Here is a 20,243-nt window from a genome sequence, read left to right on the forward strand (position 1 = left end):
CTAAACCACTGCACCACAACCACTCGCTTTATCAACAGAAAACGAGAACAACAGTGATGATGGCTTACAGACATTTTCAAAAACTCCAAATACCCAATGTATCATATGGTGTGTTTATAATTGGCCAGCATGTTACAAATATCAACATTCGGCAACCCTTTTTCCGCACATATGTCAATTGCCCCAGAATGAGAGTTATAGTCACGAGTGAGTACGAAAAGAAGCGCGAGAGAGAAAGAGAGAGGGACGACGTTTTTCTTTCTTCTTTTTTTCAAGAGGAAGAGGAGACTTCAGTACAACTGTTGTAGGCGTCTGTATGGCGGGAGAAGTCAACGTGAAGATTGGGGTAATAAAAAAAATGGCTTCCTACTGATTCCAAACTCGGGTCGTCCGAGTCCTTCTATTTCTCTGACACTCTGCGGCTTTGAGCGGGAGGTGACCGGGCGACAACGAGAGTACAGCAGAGAGATTCACGCACAATCAACGGAAGGCTTGCTGACCCAACACACGGTACATATCCATGGTACTTCAGAATGGCGCTTGTGATTTTGACGTTGCTTTTATATTGATATATATATTGAATATATTAAAATAAAAACAAAACACGTAACGAAACGAAAGAGAAACCACGAAAGCATTCGTTGAGGTGGTTGCCTCAGTTGTTCATGATGTTAAAATTCGGACAATAACTGGCTGATTTCTTCCCTTGGGGATGTGATTAAAATGCAAAGTATGCTCACATTCTCACAATAGCGAAACAATGATTAAAAAAAATATTCATACTAACAGATAAAAAGAGATTGTTAGATTCAAGACACTGGATTTCTAGATTAGTAGCAGCGGCACTAGCTACAGACAACTTAACGGTAGCACACTCAGGTGTCTGAAATATGAACATCAACCAGAAGGAGAAAGATTACAAGCGTTTTGCAGACAAAGCCCATCCCAGCAACCCCTGATACCCCCATAATAATCCCACTCTGTCTGGGGGTCTTTCCTTTTATGTTGATTCACCGTCAAAGTTTCCATCGTTTACGAGGTGCCACATATCCGTCGGTGTCACGGATTCAAATTGAAACGTCCAGATTTCAGTTGATAGTCGATAAGTCTTTCCAAGCAACATAAACAAACTCACCCCCTTCATAAAAAGTTATTCTCATTAGTTTCCCCCCAGGCGGATACATTGTCTATTGCCTCCTGCCTCGTGAGTCCATTCCCATGTTCTCCTTCTCTGAGTCCCCCTGCTCGTATTTCGCCGACTTGGTCACGCTGTTGTAGGAGGGAGGCGACGCCGTCGACAGCGTGAGCTCCGTTTTGTTCGACCTCTCCGAGCTCTCCTCGGGCAAGCCAAAGACCACCACGTCCTTGTCCGGGTCCCGCACGCCCACCGCCAACTGCTCCTTGTACAGCTTGGACGCCCGCTTCATGGCCAGGCGGACACGGTGGCACCGGAACGCCCGCTGGATCATCCGCGCCGACGTGTCCTCCTGCTTGCGCCGCAGCGTGGAGGTGATGGGCTCATAGGACACTTTGGACGGGTTGGACGCCATGAAGCGCTCCTCCATCTGCCCGCGCAGCACGTCCATCTCGCCGCCCTCGCCAAGCACGCGCTTTGTGAACGCGAAGAGGATGTCCAGGCAGTGGATGCGTTCGCCGCTCACCATGGGCAGGTCCATGCCAATCAGCTGGATCTTGTTGGGCTTGGGCATCCGCAGCGGCGGGTCCAGGGCGTCGGCGAACTCCGACAGCCGGGCATACTCGATGAACTGGGTGGCGTCGGGGTCGAAGCGCTCCCACACCTCGTAGAACATCTCAAAGTCGTCCTCGCTCAGCGGCTCGGCGCTCTCCTCTGTGGCCACGCTAAAGTTCTCCAGGATGACGGCGATGTACATGTTGACCACGATCAGGAAGCAGATGATGACGTAGCTGACGAAGAACAGGATGCCCACCGAAGGGTTGCCGCAGTTGCCCTTGTTGGGGTTGCCCGGGTGCTCCAGTTGGCTGTCGCAGTCGGGCTCGCGCTTGTTCAGGATGGGCGCCAGCAGGGTGTCCCACCCGCCCGAGGTGGTGATCTGGAACAGGCAGATCATGCTGTTGCCAAAGGTCTCGAAGTTGAACATGTCATTGATGCCCGACTCGTGCTTGACGTAGGCGAAGTTGGACATGCCAAAGATGGCGTAGATGAACATGACGAGGAAGAGGAGGAGCCCGATGTTGAAGAGAGCCGGCAGGGACATCATCAGGGCGAAGAGGAGTGTGCGGATGCCCTTGGCGCCCTTGATCAGGCGCAGGATGCGGCCGATTCGCGCCAGGCGGATGACGCGGAACAGCGTCGGAGAGACCAAGTACTTCTCGAAGACTTTTGACAGAAACATACCTGCGGAGGAATCAAATGCAGCAGTTCAACGACAGGATGAGCCTGTTCAGACAGTACCAGAGGCCTCTGTCACTATGGCTGGTCCACAAAAATCGATTACTGGACATTTCCTCCGCTAGTTGTGCATTTGGATATAAGAACACTATTCGAATACTTGGCTAGCACATGATGCCTGCCGTCCAGTGTGAGAATTGGCAAGTTTGACAGAGAATGACATAAACTAACAGGGTGTACTTACGATAATTATATTTAATCTCATTTTTATGTTAATATTAGTTTAGATACCTTATGATTATCTAAAAGCTAACCCATCCCTAGCTCTGACTATTCACTTCGAGGTCACTGTTCCAACAAACAAATAGTGTTGTTTGACTTCCCGCAAAAAGGTAATTAGATCAATCTCTCATTCCACAGCCTCTAGCCATACATGAGCTGGAAAGTCACTCAGGATAAAAGGATCGGCTGAACGACTAAATCAATAGTAAACAGCAATGCAATAAGCCACCCTAGAAGCTAGTAGACAAAAAAAAGAATGACCATACCAACAAATATTTTGCTGTCTCCAAGCAGTAAGCTATCCTTTAACCAGCGTATAGGCCAGGTTTTTATCAACTTGATTCTTTCAAAATGCGCCTTAATTTAAAATGAAGGCTTAGTCCTGACTGCAGCGACCAGGGTTTGATTCCTGCCCCTGTTCTTTGCTGCATGTCCTCCCCTCTCTCATATACCTTCCTGTCTATCTTACTCCATCATAAAGCACTAAAATGGCCAAAAAATAATTTGCACACACAAAAAGAATTCATACATATATATATATACTGAAAATTTAAATAAAATAAATGGATAAAATGTAGAGATTATGGGGTATGTTCAAGAGTTTCCCCTTCACAGACAAAAACAAAATGGCCCCCTCCTCCCGCTCACCAACAATGGACAGGATGACCACCACAAAGTCGAAGACGTTCCAGCCGATGGTGAAGTAGTAGTGGCGCAGGGAGACCATCTTGAGCACGCACTCGCCCGTGAACAGCACGATGAACACCAGGTTGATCCAGTACAGCACCCAGTCCATGTCCACACCCTGGTCGTCCGTCTCCACCATCATGGTGACCATGTTGAGGCAGATGAGGATCATGATGACGATGTCAAAGGCCTGCTTGGTGATGCAGTCGAACACAAAGCCTTGGAACGCGTTCTGAAGGGGGGCGGGGAGGGCAGGGAAAGAGAGGGTTGAAGGGTTATGGTATTGGCCCAAAAAAATGGTTTATGTGGCTTGCTCAGCCGGGGATCGAACTAGCAACCTTGTGGTTACCAGGCAACCCGCTCTACCTCCTGAAATAGTCGGCAGTAGCTCAGGTTGGGGGATAAAGAGAGGTTTGAGGTGTTACGTTATTGGCCCAATTTTTTTTTTGTCATGGAGATTCTTGGGTATTTTAAAGCAAGTGGAAAAATACTGGCCTTGGATGGTGCTACAAATATGAGCTCTGTGTGTTTTTGGCAACCTTGACCAAGATGCTCTATATCGTCTCAATCTCAAACTGTATGAACAAAAGCACACTGCTTTGGATGAAAGCCTATTTTTGCTAAATGCCAAAGTAGTGAACTGCATTTTAGCAACGATACTAACAATGTACTTACAATGACAATGTGTAATTTCTAAGACATGTAAATTAGCCATCCAACTAGTAGTTATAGTCTAAGTAATCTCAGCAGACCATCTATGTTACAGCAGTGTCGATGAGGCTTGCAGAAGAGTATTCTACTACAGTGTACTACCGCTGGCCGAGTTTGTGTTCGCCAGCCCGCGCTCACAGATCCCTGCCTCCAGCGACGTGAACAAATATGAAATGACAAAGTGAAACGCCCCGTTCACCCAGATTACAGCTCATCTGCCATCCTACTAGAGATATGAATCTAAAGACTTAAGATATGAATCTTAGCTATTTAGATTTTACTCTCAAGTGTGATTTCTGACACTATAGGAAAGCGTGTTTTTTAGAATCAACTGAGTGCAACAAACATTTAAAATTATATACTTTTTCAAGATGCGAGTTGTGCAACAAATACACTTTAGGTTAAAGCTGACATATTATACCACCAGGTGTGAGTGTGATTAGACATTACAAGCCGTTTTGAAAATCGGCCTCTTCTGACATCACAAGTGGGCGTGTCCACCTAGATGTATGCTGGATAGATCAGTCTACCAGCCTACCCAGTGGACTCCAGCAAACTATCATACAAACCTTCATCTCGGTGGACATGCCCACATGTGATGTCAGGAGAGGCAGATTTTCCAAAGGTCTTGTAATGGCTAACCACACTCACACCTGGTGGTATAATATGTCACCTTTAGTACTCCATTCATCATTGTTGGAGTCTTCCAAGTTTACCGTAGGTCTGGGTATGGGCTTCTGGGGCTTCTTGGATCCCAGCTTCTTCATGGCATTGTAGTATTTCTTCTGCTCCTCCGTCATGAAGATATCCTGACCTCCAAAGTAAAGGCGCGAAAAGAAAACACAGTCTGGTCAGAACCATGAACCCAAAACCTCTGAAATGCTGTTAACCGAAACTATTAAAGCACTATGTATGAACAGTTTTAATTTGATTCTGATGTGGCTGAGATGAGACCGTGGGGACTTTGGAGTAGATACGCCGCAGGAAACCACGCTTGCTCAATAATGCAAACGATCCATTACGAAATATATAGACTTTACTTTGAAGAAGACACAAACAACATCCCTCTTCGCCATTAGGAACATTTCATCAATGAAAGGATCGTTGCAAAACGGTAAAAAATAGTCCAGAAAGACATGACAAGAACACAAAACTATAAGTGCACTCTATACACTATGAGAAAACCCGGTGTCAGTAGGCTCCTCGGTGCTCCACACACACCCACGTACACACCCACGTACACACCCACGTACACACCCACCCACACACAGCCCGTTTTACAGTCTCCTCATGTGGACCCCATTACCTCCCCTTCATCATTGTTAGTAACCGCTGTGACATTGTGTGTGTGTGTGTGTGTGTGTGTGTGTGTGTGTGTGTGTGTGTGTGTGTGTGTGTGTGTACTTGTTTTTGGGTTCTTCTATACTCGTTTGTGTGTGTTGTTTACTCGTGTGTGTGTGTGTGTGTTGTTTACTCGTGTGTGTGTGTGTGTGTGTGTTGTTTACTCGTGTGTGTGTGTGTGTGTGTGTGTGTGTGTGTGTGTGTGTGTGTGTGTGTGTGCGTGTGTGGACTCATGCGTGTGTCTTGAGTCTATGTGCATGTGTGCGCGCGTGTGTGTGTGTGCGCGCCTGTATGTGTATGTCTGCAACCTCGCGTGTGTGTGCATGAGTGTGTCAGGTTTGTGCCGGTGACTCATATGGCGACAGTGCTCTAAAACGTCTGTGGCAACCGCAGTTTTTCTCCTCCAGGAAAGAAATAATGATGGCTCCTGAAGAAGGCTGACGTGTTACCCTCACGGCCAACAGCGGGGGGGGCCCACTTTGTTCTAGCCTGGCGCTAGCCCTTATGCCATATATATGATGTGTATTTAATGTACTGTGTGATTATATATAATGACCGGACCTTTGTCACCCGTGCGGTTTCGCCAACAACTGCCCTGAAAGGCGTCGTTGTCGACAGCAGATGGATCGTTAGCAATAATGTTGCCGCTACTAGCAACAGCACTGCTCGTTCTACTTATTTTCGGTGACACACACTTCGATTTTTTATTTTGGCGTAGCCCAAATGTATATTAACTGAAACTTTTGAATTCAGACTCGAAGTGTGACATCCGTGGCGATTAAAAAAAAAATATTTATATATCTTTCAAATAAACTCATCTTTTTCTTCTGCTGGTTGAAGTTGTCGATGATGACACCGATGAAGAGGTTGAGGGTGAAGAAGGAGCCGAAGATGATGAAGATGACGAAATAGAGGTACATGTAGAGGTTCACCTCATACTCCGGTTGATCCTCCAACTAAAGCCGGGGCAAATGTTGAAATTAACTGAAATTATACATTTTATTCATAAATATATTCAAATGTAAGTGAAATGTAAAATTGTTTAATTTTTTTTATTTTTTTAGAAACGTTTAATTTAGAGATACACGTTGAAAAATGACATAATTCGTTCAACAAATGTCAACATATCACATTGCTTAAGTATTTATAACACCTTGAAGCTTCATTTTACGCAAATAATTTATTTTATCATTTTATTTATTGTCCAAGCAATTGAGCCAATGTCACAGAGGAGCTGATCATCTACAGAGAGGTCAGGTGTGATATCGCTCTTCAAGCCTCTGAGCAGAAGCTTAAGCAGAGTCCGCTTCATGCCTTTTGTTTCCCTCACCAAATCTCGGAGAGCGAGAGAGAGCGAGAGCGAGAGCGAGAGCGAGAGCGAGAGCGAGAGAGAGTGAGCTTACGTTGCGAGAGTCCACGGCAGCATACATGATGTCCATCCAACCCTTAAACGTTGCCTAGGAGCAGAGAGAGGAATAAAGGGGGAGAGAGAGGGAGGAAGTGAGCGGGAGAGAGTGGTTTGTCCTCTAGTGATTACCTTCAGGGACTTTATCCTTCCTCATTTAGCAGAATTGTTCTTGGCGACCTCATCTCAACCCATTAGGGGGCAACAGATTCTATTCCCAAAGAAATTGTATTTTCTAGAGTAAATCACTTCGGAGAAACCTCTGGTTGAACTTTACAGAAACCTCTGGTTCATAAATGAACTGTCAATTAACATAAGTTAATGCAGTAATAAGCATTGATGAACAATTCATTAAGAGTTACATACTAGTTGTCGTGCAAACATTAACAAATGGTGTTCATGATTACTAATGGTGTTCATGTTGACTTAGGCGATAGTGTTCATGATAACTACGGAATTAATTTCTACATTATTTAGCTTCATTATACATTATTTAGGTGTAACGCCTTAACCCTACCCACTACCCCTAAAGCTAACCCCTATGCTAATGCTATATAATACTGCTTATTACTGCATGTTAGTCATGTTAGTTAATGGTTGTAAAATGTTACCAAACCATGTGCACCGATAAAAAAGCCTTCATTTACACACGGCAATGCATGCAAGGACAAAAATGAAAGGATATAGCGTGTAACACACTTGGGGCCCTTTCTTGCATCCGGCGCAAGTGACTTAGTCACTGGCGCATGTGTCGTTGCTAGTTTACAACTGGCGCAGCCGCGCAGAGCGTTCTTTTCCCACCACCGCCACTCGCCGGTAAATTAGGGATTGATCATGCGCCCCAAGGGGCGGTTCGGCGGAAGGAGGAGGCGTGTTCTGGCGCAAATGGTATTTTGCCGTTTCTGAATACCATTGCGCTACTGACCAGGAAATACCTGGTTTAAAGTCAGTGGTGCGTTGTTCAGATGCTATTTTAAGGGCGCATGCATACATGCGCATGCGATGCATACGGATTGCTTGTGCACCTCGCGCATACACTTTGCTTCTCCCATCTACCTAGCCGCACATTCTTGGTAAATTATTTGGGAAAGAACAGCTGATGCAGCGGTAATAAGTTGTACTTTTAAATCAATGCATCTGCAAACACCGTACAGCAAACACATATTTTCTTGACAGAGACATCGTGTAGGCCTACATGCCCATAACTTTTAGGATTGATGATTATTTGATCGTGAAAAACATTGTTTTACCGCGAGTGAGTGTTAAAAAGAATGAATGAATGCGGGCGCGCGTGTGTGCTCTGTTTAAACACACGCAAACTAAACACGTAACGCATAATACAATCAATGGCAATGTCTATTACCGCGGGGACACATGCATATTAGGATAGCATACAATACTGATAAGAAACAATGTTTATAATGTATTGCGTATATCATTAAATAGAACCACAGTTACCGCATATCATATGTTATATCATATACGTTTTCTTTGCCGAAATTTATTTGAGGATTCAGTATTTCTGAAGTTGTGGAAGAAAACCCTTTATTCCATGTGTGAATTAGGCCATATTATTTGGCAATAAACTGAGCCATTTGCAGTTTGAAATTCATGTGCATCTGTCTCATCGGAGACTGCAGACACGCTGTCAAAATATCAACTTGTCCGATTCAAATGCGCTCATGGCTCTTAAAGGGGATGGGAGCTGGCACTCTCATTGGTTTGTTGGACGTTACGCCCAAACCACACCTACGGGTAACTAGGCTGCTTCAGACCAACCCTTTTGACACTTGCGCCGCGATGCAAGTGTAATTTATCCGCCTGTAAAATAGCGATAGCGCCGTAGAACCGCCCACAAAGCTACTTGCGCTTTGCGCTTCCCACTTGCGTTTCAGACCGTTAAAATAGGGCCCTTAATGTTACTTAAGAGAAACCCCCGTAATTGTAGTAGTAGTTAATGCAGTAATAAGCATTGAATATTAAGAGTTAACTAATCGTCTAGCAAATGTTATCTAATGGTGTTCATGTTTACTAATGTCTTCAGTTACACATAGCAATGCAAGCAAGGACCAAAATAAAAATATATACTGCATTATGGACACTAATTGTCACTTTGGAGAAACCTCTTGGTGAACTTTACAATGAGGTCTTGTTTATTAACCGTTAAAAAACATTGGTTAATGCAGTAATAAGCATTGACTAACATAAGCATGGACATGTTCCTTAAAGGTCCCATGACATGCCACCAGGTGTGAGTGTGATTAGCAGTTTTGAAAATATGGCTCTTATGAATGAACCTAGATGTGTGGCGGATAGATGAGCAACGTTTGCTACAGTCCACTGGGTAGGCTGGTAGACTGATCTATCCGTCATACATCTAGCTGGACACGCCCACTTGTGATGTCATAAGAGCCAGATTTTCAATACGGCTTGTAACAGCTAATCACACTCACACCTTGCAGCATGTCATAGGACCTTTAAGAGTAAACTAATCATCTAGAAAAAAATAACTAATGATGTTTAATCAGGCCATCAGTTACACATGGCAATGCAAGCAAGGACAAAAAGAAAATACATATAGCGTATTACACTCGTGCACGCCGCAACAGAGACTCACCACCTGCAGCAGCGCCAGATAGCCTGCGCCCACGTTGTCGAAGTTGATCTTGACGTTCTTCCAGCGCGCGCTGTCGTTGACCAGCGCCAGGCACTCGCTGCGGTTGTTGACCACGTCAATGGGGAACACCTCGTCGTTGGTGGTGTTGACGCAGTAGTAGTACTTGCCGGCGAACAGGTTTACGCCCATGATGCTGAAGATGAGCCAGAAGATGAGGCACACCAGTAGCACGTTCATGATGGACGGAATGGCACCCAGCAGAGCGTTCACCACCACCTGGGAGAGGGTCCGCCCCCACGCAGGGAAACAGCGGTTTAATGGTCATGTGACGTCGTCATCGTCCTCTCAAACCTTCTTCAGCTGCCATGGTTTGATAGCTTTGTTGATATTTTTCCCAAAATTCTGGTTTAGATTATATTCAATTACATTTTTTCACAACCAGAATTTCTTTAGAAGTTGAAAATACTACTTAAACTAAGGGGTTGTGTTAATAGTTTTTGAATTCTGAATTACAGTTGTTAAAAATGTCAGTTACATTTTCACCTACTTAAAAGTGTAAGCCCTGTGAAGCTTTAGAAAATCTATTGTTATTCGTTCTGTATGTCCTAATTAGATTGCATACACTTAAACATTGTCTTAGCATTAATATGTTCCTGAATAAGGAGAGTTCAATCAAAAGAGACAGTCGGAAAGGAAGATGACATCACATTTGAGAGATAAAAAAGCAAAAACAGAAAAAAACCTTAGAGGCGGGATGAAGTCACAACATTTTGTTTGACTGTAAATGAAAGAAGACAGAACAACAAAGAAATCAATTACAGATCCAAGAGCACCACAAAAGCAGAGTTAGAAAAAACTACAACAACTATATACAGTCATAAATAATTCCATTCACACTATGTGGAGAAACGCATGCAGAGAGAGGGAAAAAAGCATTTAAACCAGAGAGGGAAGAATAATTGACAGAGCTGCAAGGCATGCGATCTAGGTATCCTACAGGAGCCTTCAAGGCTCACAGCACTGCATCTTAGGAAACATGCAAATGCACAAAAGGAAAACATTTTAATTATTTTGACCACAACACACTACAACCTAAGAAAATATGCGAACAGACCAAACAAGCAAATAAGGAAATAACTAAATTAATTTGACGAGTCAGTGCAACTTAAGAAAACATGCAAATAGATCAAACAAGCGAACATGAAGAGAAGATCTTCATATGTTCAGCATTTAGAAAGCGCACTGCAGATTCAGACGACGCAACCCAATTCAGACACACATTACAGAAACTCGTGCAATTACACCGAACAATAGCGGAGGTGCTTCCAGAGAACACTTAAGTGATGAACACGCCTGGACCCTGCAATCATATCTGAATCATGCGATCACAGTGTTAAAATAAACCAAAAAACACTTACATTTGAGCTCATTTTCAACACCACTGATGCATAGCCGACTTCATAACGTCATTAGTCACAAAGCGTGGTTGCCTGAACAAGCCTGTTGTGTTCAACACTTTTAGTGTCCTCTGGACATATTACCGTTATCGTATTTTTGGGGGTATTTGCACGCGTTTCTGTAATTTATTGTGTTGTCAAATTGATGAAGACGTTGGCTATTTGCCTGTGTTTTGCATATTTGCATGTATTCTTTTTGCAGTGCGTTGAGCTCTCAGGGCCACCGTAGGATTCTCCTCAGAATATGCAAATAAATGTTTTCGGAGCCCTCGAATAGATATTAAACCTGCATGAGTAAATCGACTAAATAGCTGCATCTGCTAATAGACTCATCATTAATCATAGATTAATCCTATCAATCCTTAAAGTATCTATTAACTATTAATACATATATAGCAAATATAAAAAAATATAAAAAAATATTTCAATCATTATGCTCTAATAACGCCAAATCAATGATCTCAATCTACAGGGTAAATGAATTGTTACCGCAGATCATTTGCGTCAACTAAAAGCATTTACACTGAATCCTTATCAACATTGGAACTGATGCATCTCTTCTCGTATAGAGGCCATTCTGTTTAGCTAGTAGGCCGACCTCCACGTACCTCCCGCCGTAGTACTTACCCTCATGCCCTCGAACCGGGAAAGGGCCCTCAGGGGTCGAAGGGCCCGCAGTGTTCGCAGAGATTTAATGGCGCTCAGCTCAGAATAGCCCAGTGCATTAGCCACCAAGCTAACAATAGAGACCTGTTTGAAGACAGGGGAGATGTGCAAGGGGAGACTGAATAAAACCTGATATAAAGTACGGTCCTATAGTGTTCCAATATAGTTTAAACTCAAAAAAAAAAATATGTTCATAATATTCATAACAGCACCAAAAGGGTGTAAACTGTGTTTTTTAGCCAAAACCAAGTTGTGGATCAAGGGACCTTTATGAAAACAGACAACATATTTTTTTCTTTGCTTTTTTTACCAGAAGTTCATAGATATGCAGTATTACGGCTTTGGTAATAAGTATAAACCAGCCTTTAAAAAACCTGCAGCCCACAGAGTGAGGAAATTCAATCAACACAACTTAAGAAGATAGTGTACTTCATCAAGGACATTAATTTTAGCGATATTAGCAAACTGCCGATGCTCAGATTCAATCAGCTATAATTGTTTGTAGCTATGTTAATCTAAAATAAGCCAAGCTAAACTACAGACAGACTACTATGAACAATTGAGCCAAGCTAAAAATAAACCATTCCAGCATTAAATTTGACCGAAACCAATGTAGCTAAGCTCTGCTAAGATAATATAAGCTTAACTTAAATGATACGTGATAATAGATCCAAGAGGGGAAATCAGATGATACGTGATAATTGATCCAAGAGGGGAAATCAGGGCAATAAATAATTACAAAAAGAATAACAAAACATACAATTGGCATTAAATGCCTTCTAATAATAATAATCAAACGGTCTAACAGGCAAAATCAAATGTGATTGGTTGGCTGAATACATACATCAACGATAAGAAAGTCCAGCCAGCACCAGGCGTTGGTGAAGTACTTGACGAAACCATACGCCACCCACTTCAACAGCATCTCCAGGATGAAGACGTACGTGAACACCTTGTCTGCGTACTCCAGCATGGTCTTCACTGTCCGCCGCTGCTCGATGTAAATGTCCTCAAAGGCCTGCCAAAACAAGCAGTCTTCAGTCAGAAGGGATTATTTTGGTGTTTGAACCCAGAACCCCCAAATTGAAGTCAAACACCCCAATGTCCGCAGTCTGAAGGCTTGTTTATGGGCATAAATAATAAAAGACATGTGTCTGAATTCACTACGAATGACACAATAGGAGTTAAGGAAGTATGTTGTCCTAAAAGGAGACTATTACCACCGTCAACTTTTTCAGATATTTGTACAGATACGTGTGGATGAATAGCCATTGGAAATGCACACAAATCAAAGACACTTGAATACACACACCAGCTTACCAGGGCTCCACTGCTGAGCAGGATCATGAAGATGATGAATGACTCAAACCAGTTGTGCTCCACTATGATGAAGCAGGTCTTCCTCAGTGTCCACCAGCTCTTCCACCAGCCTTCCTCCACACTCACCTGGCAACACTGGAACCTGCGCACGCAGCCTGTCGGTGAGAAAAATAAAAACTATAAAACTGCAGGTTCTTAAATCTAGGAAGGGCAATTTGGAGAAACCGGCCTGAGTGAGCTGGGTTTTTAGAGTATCCAACCGAAAAAAATCAAAACCCTCCCTTCATGCCTTCCTCTAAAGCCATGCCCCCAAAACAAGTTAGCTATTAGCTCTCTAGCATGCGACATCCACTGATAGAGAATTTTTTTCCCTTTTTGTCAGAGAATTTGAATATTTATTAGTACTGTCAAGATGTTAAGAGAATTTCAACAAATATAACCAAAGATTCTTGCATAGTCTCAACTGATCATTTTAATTTTTTGGCCAAAAGACATTCAATTATATTGAACACCGAACACATAGTGTAGGAAATTCTGTACACCGCTGCCTTCATTGGATAGTCTCCTTCAAATTCTTTTTTGACTCAGTAAGGGATAATAAACAAAGTATGCAGCCGTGAGTGAGACGAATCATCCGCACTGTTCCTCTTTGCAGTACACCCACACTCCCAGCCATCTACCTCCCCCTTGTCTCCCCTTCCATCTCACCATCGGTGAAGCAGGCCGCCGGGTCCATGGACTCCTCAGGCTCCATCTCCTCTGACTCGCACCCCTCCCCGGGGGGTCGGATGTCCACTGTGCTCCCCTCAGAGGAGCTCGGGGGTCTGGGCTCGATGTCTATTTTCTGATCCGGGCCGGGGGGGTAAAGGGGAAGGGAAGGGGGAAGGAAAACACAAAAAAATACAAAATCATAAATCCAGGCCACATCGGAGCCAACCTTCTGAGCTTAAGTGTCACTGGTCATTTATGCCATGTCCCGTCATTTACAGTGCCACTTGACATCTTAATCTGCATGTTAGAAACAGCACTAGCTCATAGAGTTGGTCTCTTCGGTAGAATTCTCATCATTATTCTCATGTTTCATCTTAATCACATGCAGCATCAATCAAAAGTACCTACAGGCTTTGATGGTAATTTAGTTTGGTTTTTCTGGGTCAAATCGGATTAAGGCGCTACCTCTGTGGTCATGCGTGATGGGGATGCAGGCCTTGCAGATAAAGCGCTGTTGGTACTTCTGAGGAGACCTCTATTTGAGGAGTTGCATGCAGTTTTCCAATGCATTAACAATCCAAGGCTGAAATAGTACAAAGCATAACATGTGCCCAAGTCTTTTCATGTCCATGGAGAAATTACCCAGGTTTTTCCAGAATTTAGCCTGTTTCCAAATTTGTGATCACAGCGAATCATTCCAGTCAACATAACCTATGACCCTTCCCGGCAGAAGAAATACACACTGAACATTCTCCACAATGACATGAAAAGACGCGTTCCTTTTTTACATTCCTCAAAGCATTTTACAGGCTTCATCCGTTTGTGTTTACGTGGACGGTGACCACATTAGCTTACCAGCAAAAAACAGTTCTGTGCACTGTTAATAAGACCGCATGTGATGTGGCGCTATTTTGCCTCGTGGGTAAAATATGTTTGATTAGCACTTGGTAATACATGAACTTTAAAGAAATCAAAGCGCTGTACTATTTCCTCAAGAGTATGGATAATTAATAGAAACTACAAACAGTTTTTTGGGCGCAAAGAGCTTCATTGCAATCTCTGAAAATTAACTGACATCACTCACAGCTCATCTTTCAAAATAATATTTTTGGGTTGGTATATTATGCCATCATCAGCATATAGTCACACCAAAATATATACTTATCAATACCTGTATCTAGTCTGTTTGAGTGTTTCCAAAGTTATTTCCAAAAATAAACATCCTCACAATGCTAAACTATGGGGTCATTATGCTAGCAGGCAAAGTTGTGGAACATGTAATCCTAGACAGTGCAGCAGCCCTGATTGCGGTGGGACCCAGCTAATACGGCATGAGGATGATGGAAGCATGCTGCTCAGCAATAAATACTCCATCTACCACCACTACCAACTGTGCTTCTCTTTAAGGGATACTGTCACGCTCAGCAATTTTCTTAATATTAGACGGTACTGCCTTGCAATATCAATATCAAAAAATTGTATGGCAGCAAATGAAGCAGTACTCCCTTGTATTAGAAAATAAGAGCGTGATGGTACCCCTTTAATATTTGGCTCTGTGTCAGTACTTCTTAGCTACCTATCCACATATCGCATCATAAAAACAGATGGCCAGGAATAATACGTTATTCATTTGTTGCAGCTGTGTTTTGGTGTATTAAACTTTAAAAAATGCAAACTTATTTTCAGTTTGAACAACACAAAATGGATAACACAGGCTTAGAATAACAGATGATTATATGATTAAAACAAAGTATTTAATCAAAGCCTTATTGTGTAAATCTTATTTCCATTTATTTCCGAATAATATCGAAATGTCCTCTTTATAAAAATGCCCATCCTTTAAAAGTACCAACATTATCAGAAGATAAAATGCCGTAAAACCTTGTTTGTCCTTTCGACATAGCAAATCGGGAATCATTTATCTTTTTCATCAGAATCCTTCATCATTCCATTATGTCTTAAGCATCATAGAAACAGTATGAGTACAAGATATGCATTGCACATGGTACCAGAACAAAGAATTTGTCTGATTACAGCCGAATTCATTCCTCTTCCGTCAATTACGTCCCCTTAGTTTAATGCCCCTTCATTCTCCTCAGCGCTTCTCCCATCTGAACTCGTAATTATTATTATTTTTTTTAATTCATAAAGAAAAAGAGCAATGGACTCAAAAATGAACTGAAATTAATAATAAAAACATGGACATGGAGAGAAAGGGAGAGAGGGAGAGAGAGAGAGAGAGAGAGAGAGAGAGAGAGAGAGAGGTGGTTGCTCATTCCTACGGTCCAGAACCGCTATGCAGTCTGATGCTCAACCATGAAGTGTAGAAGAGCACAGCACTGGGTGTGCTGCTGTGAACGGTAGGGTTGGATGGGAAGGGGGTGGGGGAAAGTCATAAGCAAGAGGATGTAGGAGGGAGAGGGATTGTCGGAGGGCAGACCAAGCAAAGAACGGGAAAGAAAATTAGTACTAAAACAAAAATCGATAAGTCAGACGGTTGTCTGTGATAAAAAGGCATAGGCAGTCCTCATAGTTTATGGGAAGGTGCAATAAGGTGCTCTTACAATCGTCCTCTCATTGAAAACCTTGAGAGCGTCTGTGAAACTGCTGCAATAAAAAATGAGGAGGGGGGGTTAAACAGGGTAAGTCAGACACACTGAAAGCCAGTATACAACCTGATTCATTTCCTGCTTTCACTTTCACTTTTATCAAGAGAGCCACAGAATAGGGGGTGGGGGTTGGAGGGGGGGGAGGAAAAAGGGGTGGGGGTGAGGAGGGGTTAGCTACACACATAGGACCACAAATCATAAGGTAGAAATCCTGGCAGCATAGCAAAGATATTTGTATCAGATACAAAGAAAACAGCGCGTGTAGCGTTGTACGCTACCACTCAAGTTTGAGAATGTTACGGTTAATTTGAGGCACGACAGCACTAGCACGGATACACAAGAAAAATAGAAAAATTAATTGAAAATCTAAAAAGGATCATCCAGCGCATTTATCGTAATGCTCAGTGCTACAACGAATGCTAGACAAATTCATTGAAAGCACTGAGTGGTATTCTGAGTTTGTGGGGCTATCGCTACAATGAGTCTCTGGGGCGTTGGTTTTTAACTGAGGCTACCCAGAGGCCGGTTTATATCGTTGCGGTAGCTTGCTCCCCAATTCTGAAGTCTGATCGTGTTCTGGCTAGCATGGAGCTGGCAATCAGCATAAAAAAATATGGTCGGATATTGACAGATATTTCCTACTGCATGTTATTTAAATGCATTTCTTACAGAATTCCCATTTTTGATTTAGATTTCAAAATGTGCGTTTTGCTGCCAAATGTTGGAAAAACAAAAAAAGGGCTTCAAATTGCTTCAGGATATAGGTCAAGGAATTCATCAACATATATCAAGAGTAAACTGTTGGGACTGAAATCGCGCAAAACGTCCCTGCCCTTTCGTATCATTTATGCGAGTCGTCTGTCGTACGTAGGCTGGCTTGTGTTAAATGTCAGCAATTACACATTTCACAAGAGTGTGACCAGAAATAACCCAGCCATCACACAAAGCCCACCCTGCTCCTACCTCAGTGCTGCCTTCCACATCCGACGAGTCGCTGCTGAACTCCTCCGTGTTGGGGTTCTCAAAGTCCGACTCTCCCACGGCGATGGGCACCGTGACCGTCAGGACGGGGTTGTGGATGAAGGACAAGTAGTCGCAGTCCTCCACAGGGTATTTCTCCATCGGGCTGTTGTCCCCGCCGTCACCCACCCCCACCCCCAGGACCCCCCCCCACCCCGGGCGCCCATTGCCCTCCTTCAGGTACTCCCCCGCCGGGCTGGGCTCCTTGGTGATGACTTCCACCGCTGTGTGGTTGGAGGAGATGCAGTTGCCCTTGCCGTTGCTCTGCAACTCCTCCACGGTCTTGCTCTCCAGGGGCATGGCCTGGTCCTTGCCTCTGCCGGCGACCCCGTCGAAGCAGATCCTCCGCAGAAACTTGCGCATGGCGGCCTTGAAGAAGGCGATGCCGCGCTGGATGCGGCCCACGGCAATCTGCAGGTTGTTCATCTCGCTGTCCTCGTCCGTGGCGGCCAGGTTATCGGCGCTGAAGGAGCTCAGCAGCAGGGCCAGGAAGAGGTTCAGAACCTGGGGGACGGGAACATAACATCTTTATTTAACTACTGAATTTTAATTTTTAATCGCAGCCGTTGCGATTTGCAAATCGCGTTCTATTCCATCGCAATGTCAGTTTGAATTCGATTAATCGTTTAGCCCTACTCCAGTTCCAAACAACAAACCAAGTAGAATTGAAAGAGGGCATTCGTTTGACCAAAAGTCTCAAAAACAAGTGTCGTGAAAGTCCAGTCTTTGAGGCTTTTCTTCAAACGGCTGCCATTTTTCAGATTTTCCTTGGCTACTTGGCTCTTTGAAGTGTATTGCAGTGGAGGCTTCTCCAGTGAGGAGAGGGCGGAAGATGCTCCTTGATATTGTCGAGAATAAAAAATGTAGATTGCCCATACTACTGAAATGAATGAATGCCCTTAAATATGACTACTTTAATGCCTTTGTATATGTAATGTTTGTTTCCCTCGGTAAAGGGACATTAGCACCCCCTATTGCCTGTTGACAATTTCTTCAGAGAAGACGTTCCTCCCTCAGCCTCAATTGACTACCGTTCATTTCCCGGAAAGTGTTGAAGGCCGTCGAATAACATGGGGTTCAATGGGAGAGAGGAGGAAAGTCCTCCTCTGAGTGGGTGTGACTAGCTAAGGGATCACGATCCCGTCTACGTCTGTTCATAGTGCATGGCTGCGCTATGAACCAATAAGCAGGAGCCCTGGATGTGTAGCAGCTTGGATAAAGGGGTTAACCCCCCAAGTCTAGGCTACGAGGAACAAACCCTCTCAGGCATATGCCTCTTTTCCACCGAGCGGTGCGCTACTGTTCGTCGGGGTACAGTGTGGCTCTGTTCGCTTATATTGGCGTTTCCGTAGCCCGCGGCTGGGCAGCCCTGCCCGGGAGCCCTGTGGCCGATGTAAATAGTTGTGAAATAATGTTCTTGTTGTTCTTTTAATGGTTTGTTACTCTGACCATTCTGTTTGATATTGTGGAAAGGTTGTGAGTGAATTATTCAGAGCATGATGCATTTGAAATGGCATCACTTTTGGTCTTGTGTCTTCACTTATCTTAAAACAATTGTAGCTGAAAATAAACATGGCCAAATACAACCAGCTTCAGTCATTGAGGGCAAAAATTGGCCAAATGATAGGCCCAGATTATTTTATTTACTTTTACAAATCAAGAGTAGGGCTGATTTGAATAATTGGCTTTGCATCCTTTCCTTCTGCCCTTGAAGTCCAAATCATGCTGCCCACCAGCTTTCAAAGTACAATGCTGCCACTGGTGGATTTGTATCAATTCACATAATTATCCCTCCCTGCTATTTTTTAGTTTGACCAAAACACCCTGAAACAACTTAAGTTTCACATACTTATGCCACCATACACCACTAACAGTGCAAGCAGGCCAATGGCAACCAAGCGCGCAGTCCTTCCTCCCTCACTTTAAAAACCACCAGACGCCACTGGTGTAGTGAAAGACAGTCATGATAAGGGGGGGAACAGGTACTTTACATCTCAACGCAACTGCAATAAAACAACACACTTACCTAAATTAAATAAATAATTTCATTTAATTTTACCAAATTTGATCCTTTATACCTAATGCACCACGGGTCATAGCAAACTCAATTTTGGTTCTTACAACGGAGGAACCAACGAACCGGAGACCTACCACCAGGTTGCCGATGACCATGACCATCATGAAGACGATTAGGCACACGCTCTGGCCGTCCACCTCCATGCAGTCCCACATGGTCTCGATCCACTCGCCGCACAGCACGCGGAACACGATGAGGAACGAGTGGAAGAAGTCGTGCATGTGCCAGCGCGGCAGCTTGCAGTCGACGTGGATCTTGCACACGCACTCCTTGTAGCTCTTGCCGAAGAGCTGCATGCCCACCACCGCGAAGATGAAGACGATGATGGCAAGGACCAGGGTGAGGTTGCCCAAGGCACCCACCGAGTTGCCGATGATCTTGATCAGCATGTTGAGGGTTGGCCACGACTTGGCCAGCTTGAACACCCTCAGCTGTTATTCAACGAAAGAGAGTCAACGATGCGTTTGAATATCGGATCAACATGCTTTGGTAATACTTTACATAAAGACCGCATTGGACTCCATTGGAAATGCAAATGTTTTAGTCAATAATCATAATGTATTTTCACAATTGCACTTAATATTGAACTTGTATTTTGTCTTGTGTTTTATGTTGTAACTGTGTACTGCTGTACATCTTGGCCAGGTCTCTCTTGTAAAATAGATTTTAAACTCAATGAGACTAACCTGGTTAAATAAAGGATATAATAATAATAATAATAAAGACGAGGTCTGTAAAAAATCCTGCTCTGTCCCGCCTTCATGACGATTCACATCCGTGTCCCAATGTATTTCGTCTGTAACCTCATCTCTATAATAATGCTTAACTTATTATAATTAAAGGCTAATAATGAACTCTTATTGTATTGATACCCATGAGTTCAACAATAGGGGCTAGGGCTAACCTGGGGAGTGTTTAATGTAAAACGATAAACTTTAATGGCGCCGCTAAATAATGGCTTTCACTGCC

The 20,243-nt window shown here is 43.6% G+C and overlaps 1 protein-coding gene across 9 annotated transcripts in view; it reads right to left on the reverse strand.

The window, feature by feature from the left end:
• Positions 1-1,187: 1,187 nt before the first annotated feature.
• Positions 1,188-20,243, reverse strand: part of scn1lab (sodium channel, voltage-gated, type I like, alpha b) — a 42,835-nt gene continuing 23,779 nt past the window's right edge. For 6 of the 9 annotated variants that reach the window (XM_056588717.1, XM_056588720.1, XM_056588723.1 and 3 more), the window contains exons 16-27: positions 19,349-19,705; positions 17,141-17,701; positions 13,566-13,701; positions 12,858-13,012; positions 12,382-12,555; positions 11,499-11,621; positions 9,415-9,690; positions 6,796-6,849; positions 6,211-6,348; positions 4,768-4,872; positions 3,302-3,572; positions 1,188-2,377 (exon numbers count right to left, since the gene is read on the reverse strand). In XM_056588717.1, the coding sequence (XP_056444692.1) occupies positions 1,188-2,377; positions 3,302-3,572; positions 4,768-4,872; positions 6,211-6,348; positions 6,796-6,849; positions 9,415-9,690; positions 11,499-11,621; positions 12,382-12,555; positions 12,858-13,012; positions 13,566-13,701; positions 17,141-17,701; positions 19,349-19,705 (3,540 nt within the window). The remainder of the gene's footprint in view (positions 2,378-3,301; positions 3,573-4,767; positions 4,873-6,210; positions 6,349-6,795; positions 6,850-9,414; positions 9,691-11,498; positions 11,622-12,381; positions 12,556-12,857; positions 13,013-13,565; positions 13,702-17,140; positions 17,702-19,348; positions 19,706-20,243) is intronic. The other 3 variants (XM_056588725.1, XM_056588721.1, XM_056588724.1) reach the window with 1 other exon arrangement.

The sequence above is a fragment of the Gadus chalcogrammus genome, chromosome 4 (assembly GCF_026213295.1).
Source record: "Gadus chalcogrammus isolate NIFS_2021 chromosome 4, NIFS_Gcha_1.0, whole genome shotgun sequence".
NCBI lineage: Eukaryota > Metazoa > Chordata > Actinopteri > Gadiformes > Gadidae > Gadus > Gadus chalcogrammus.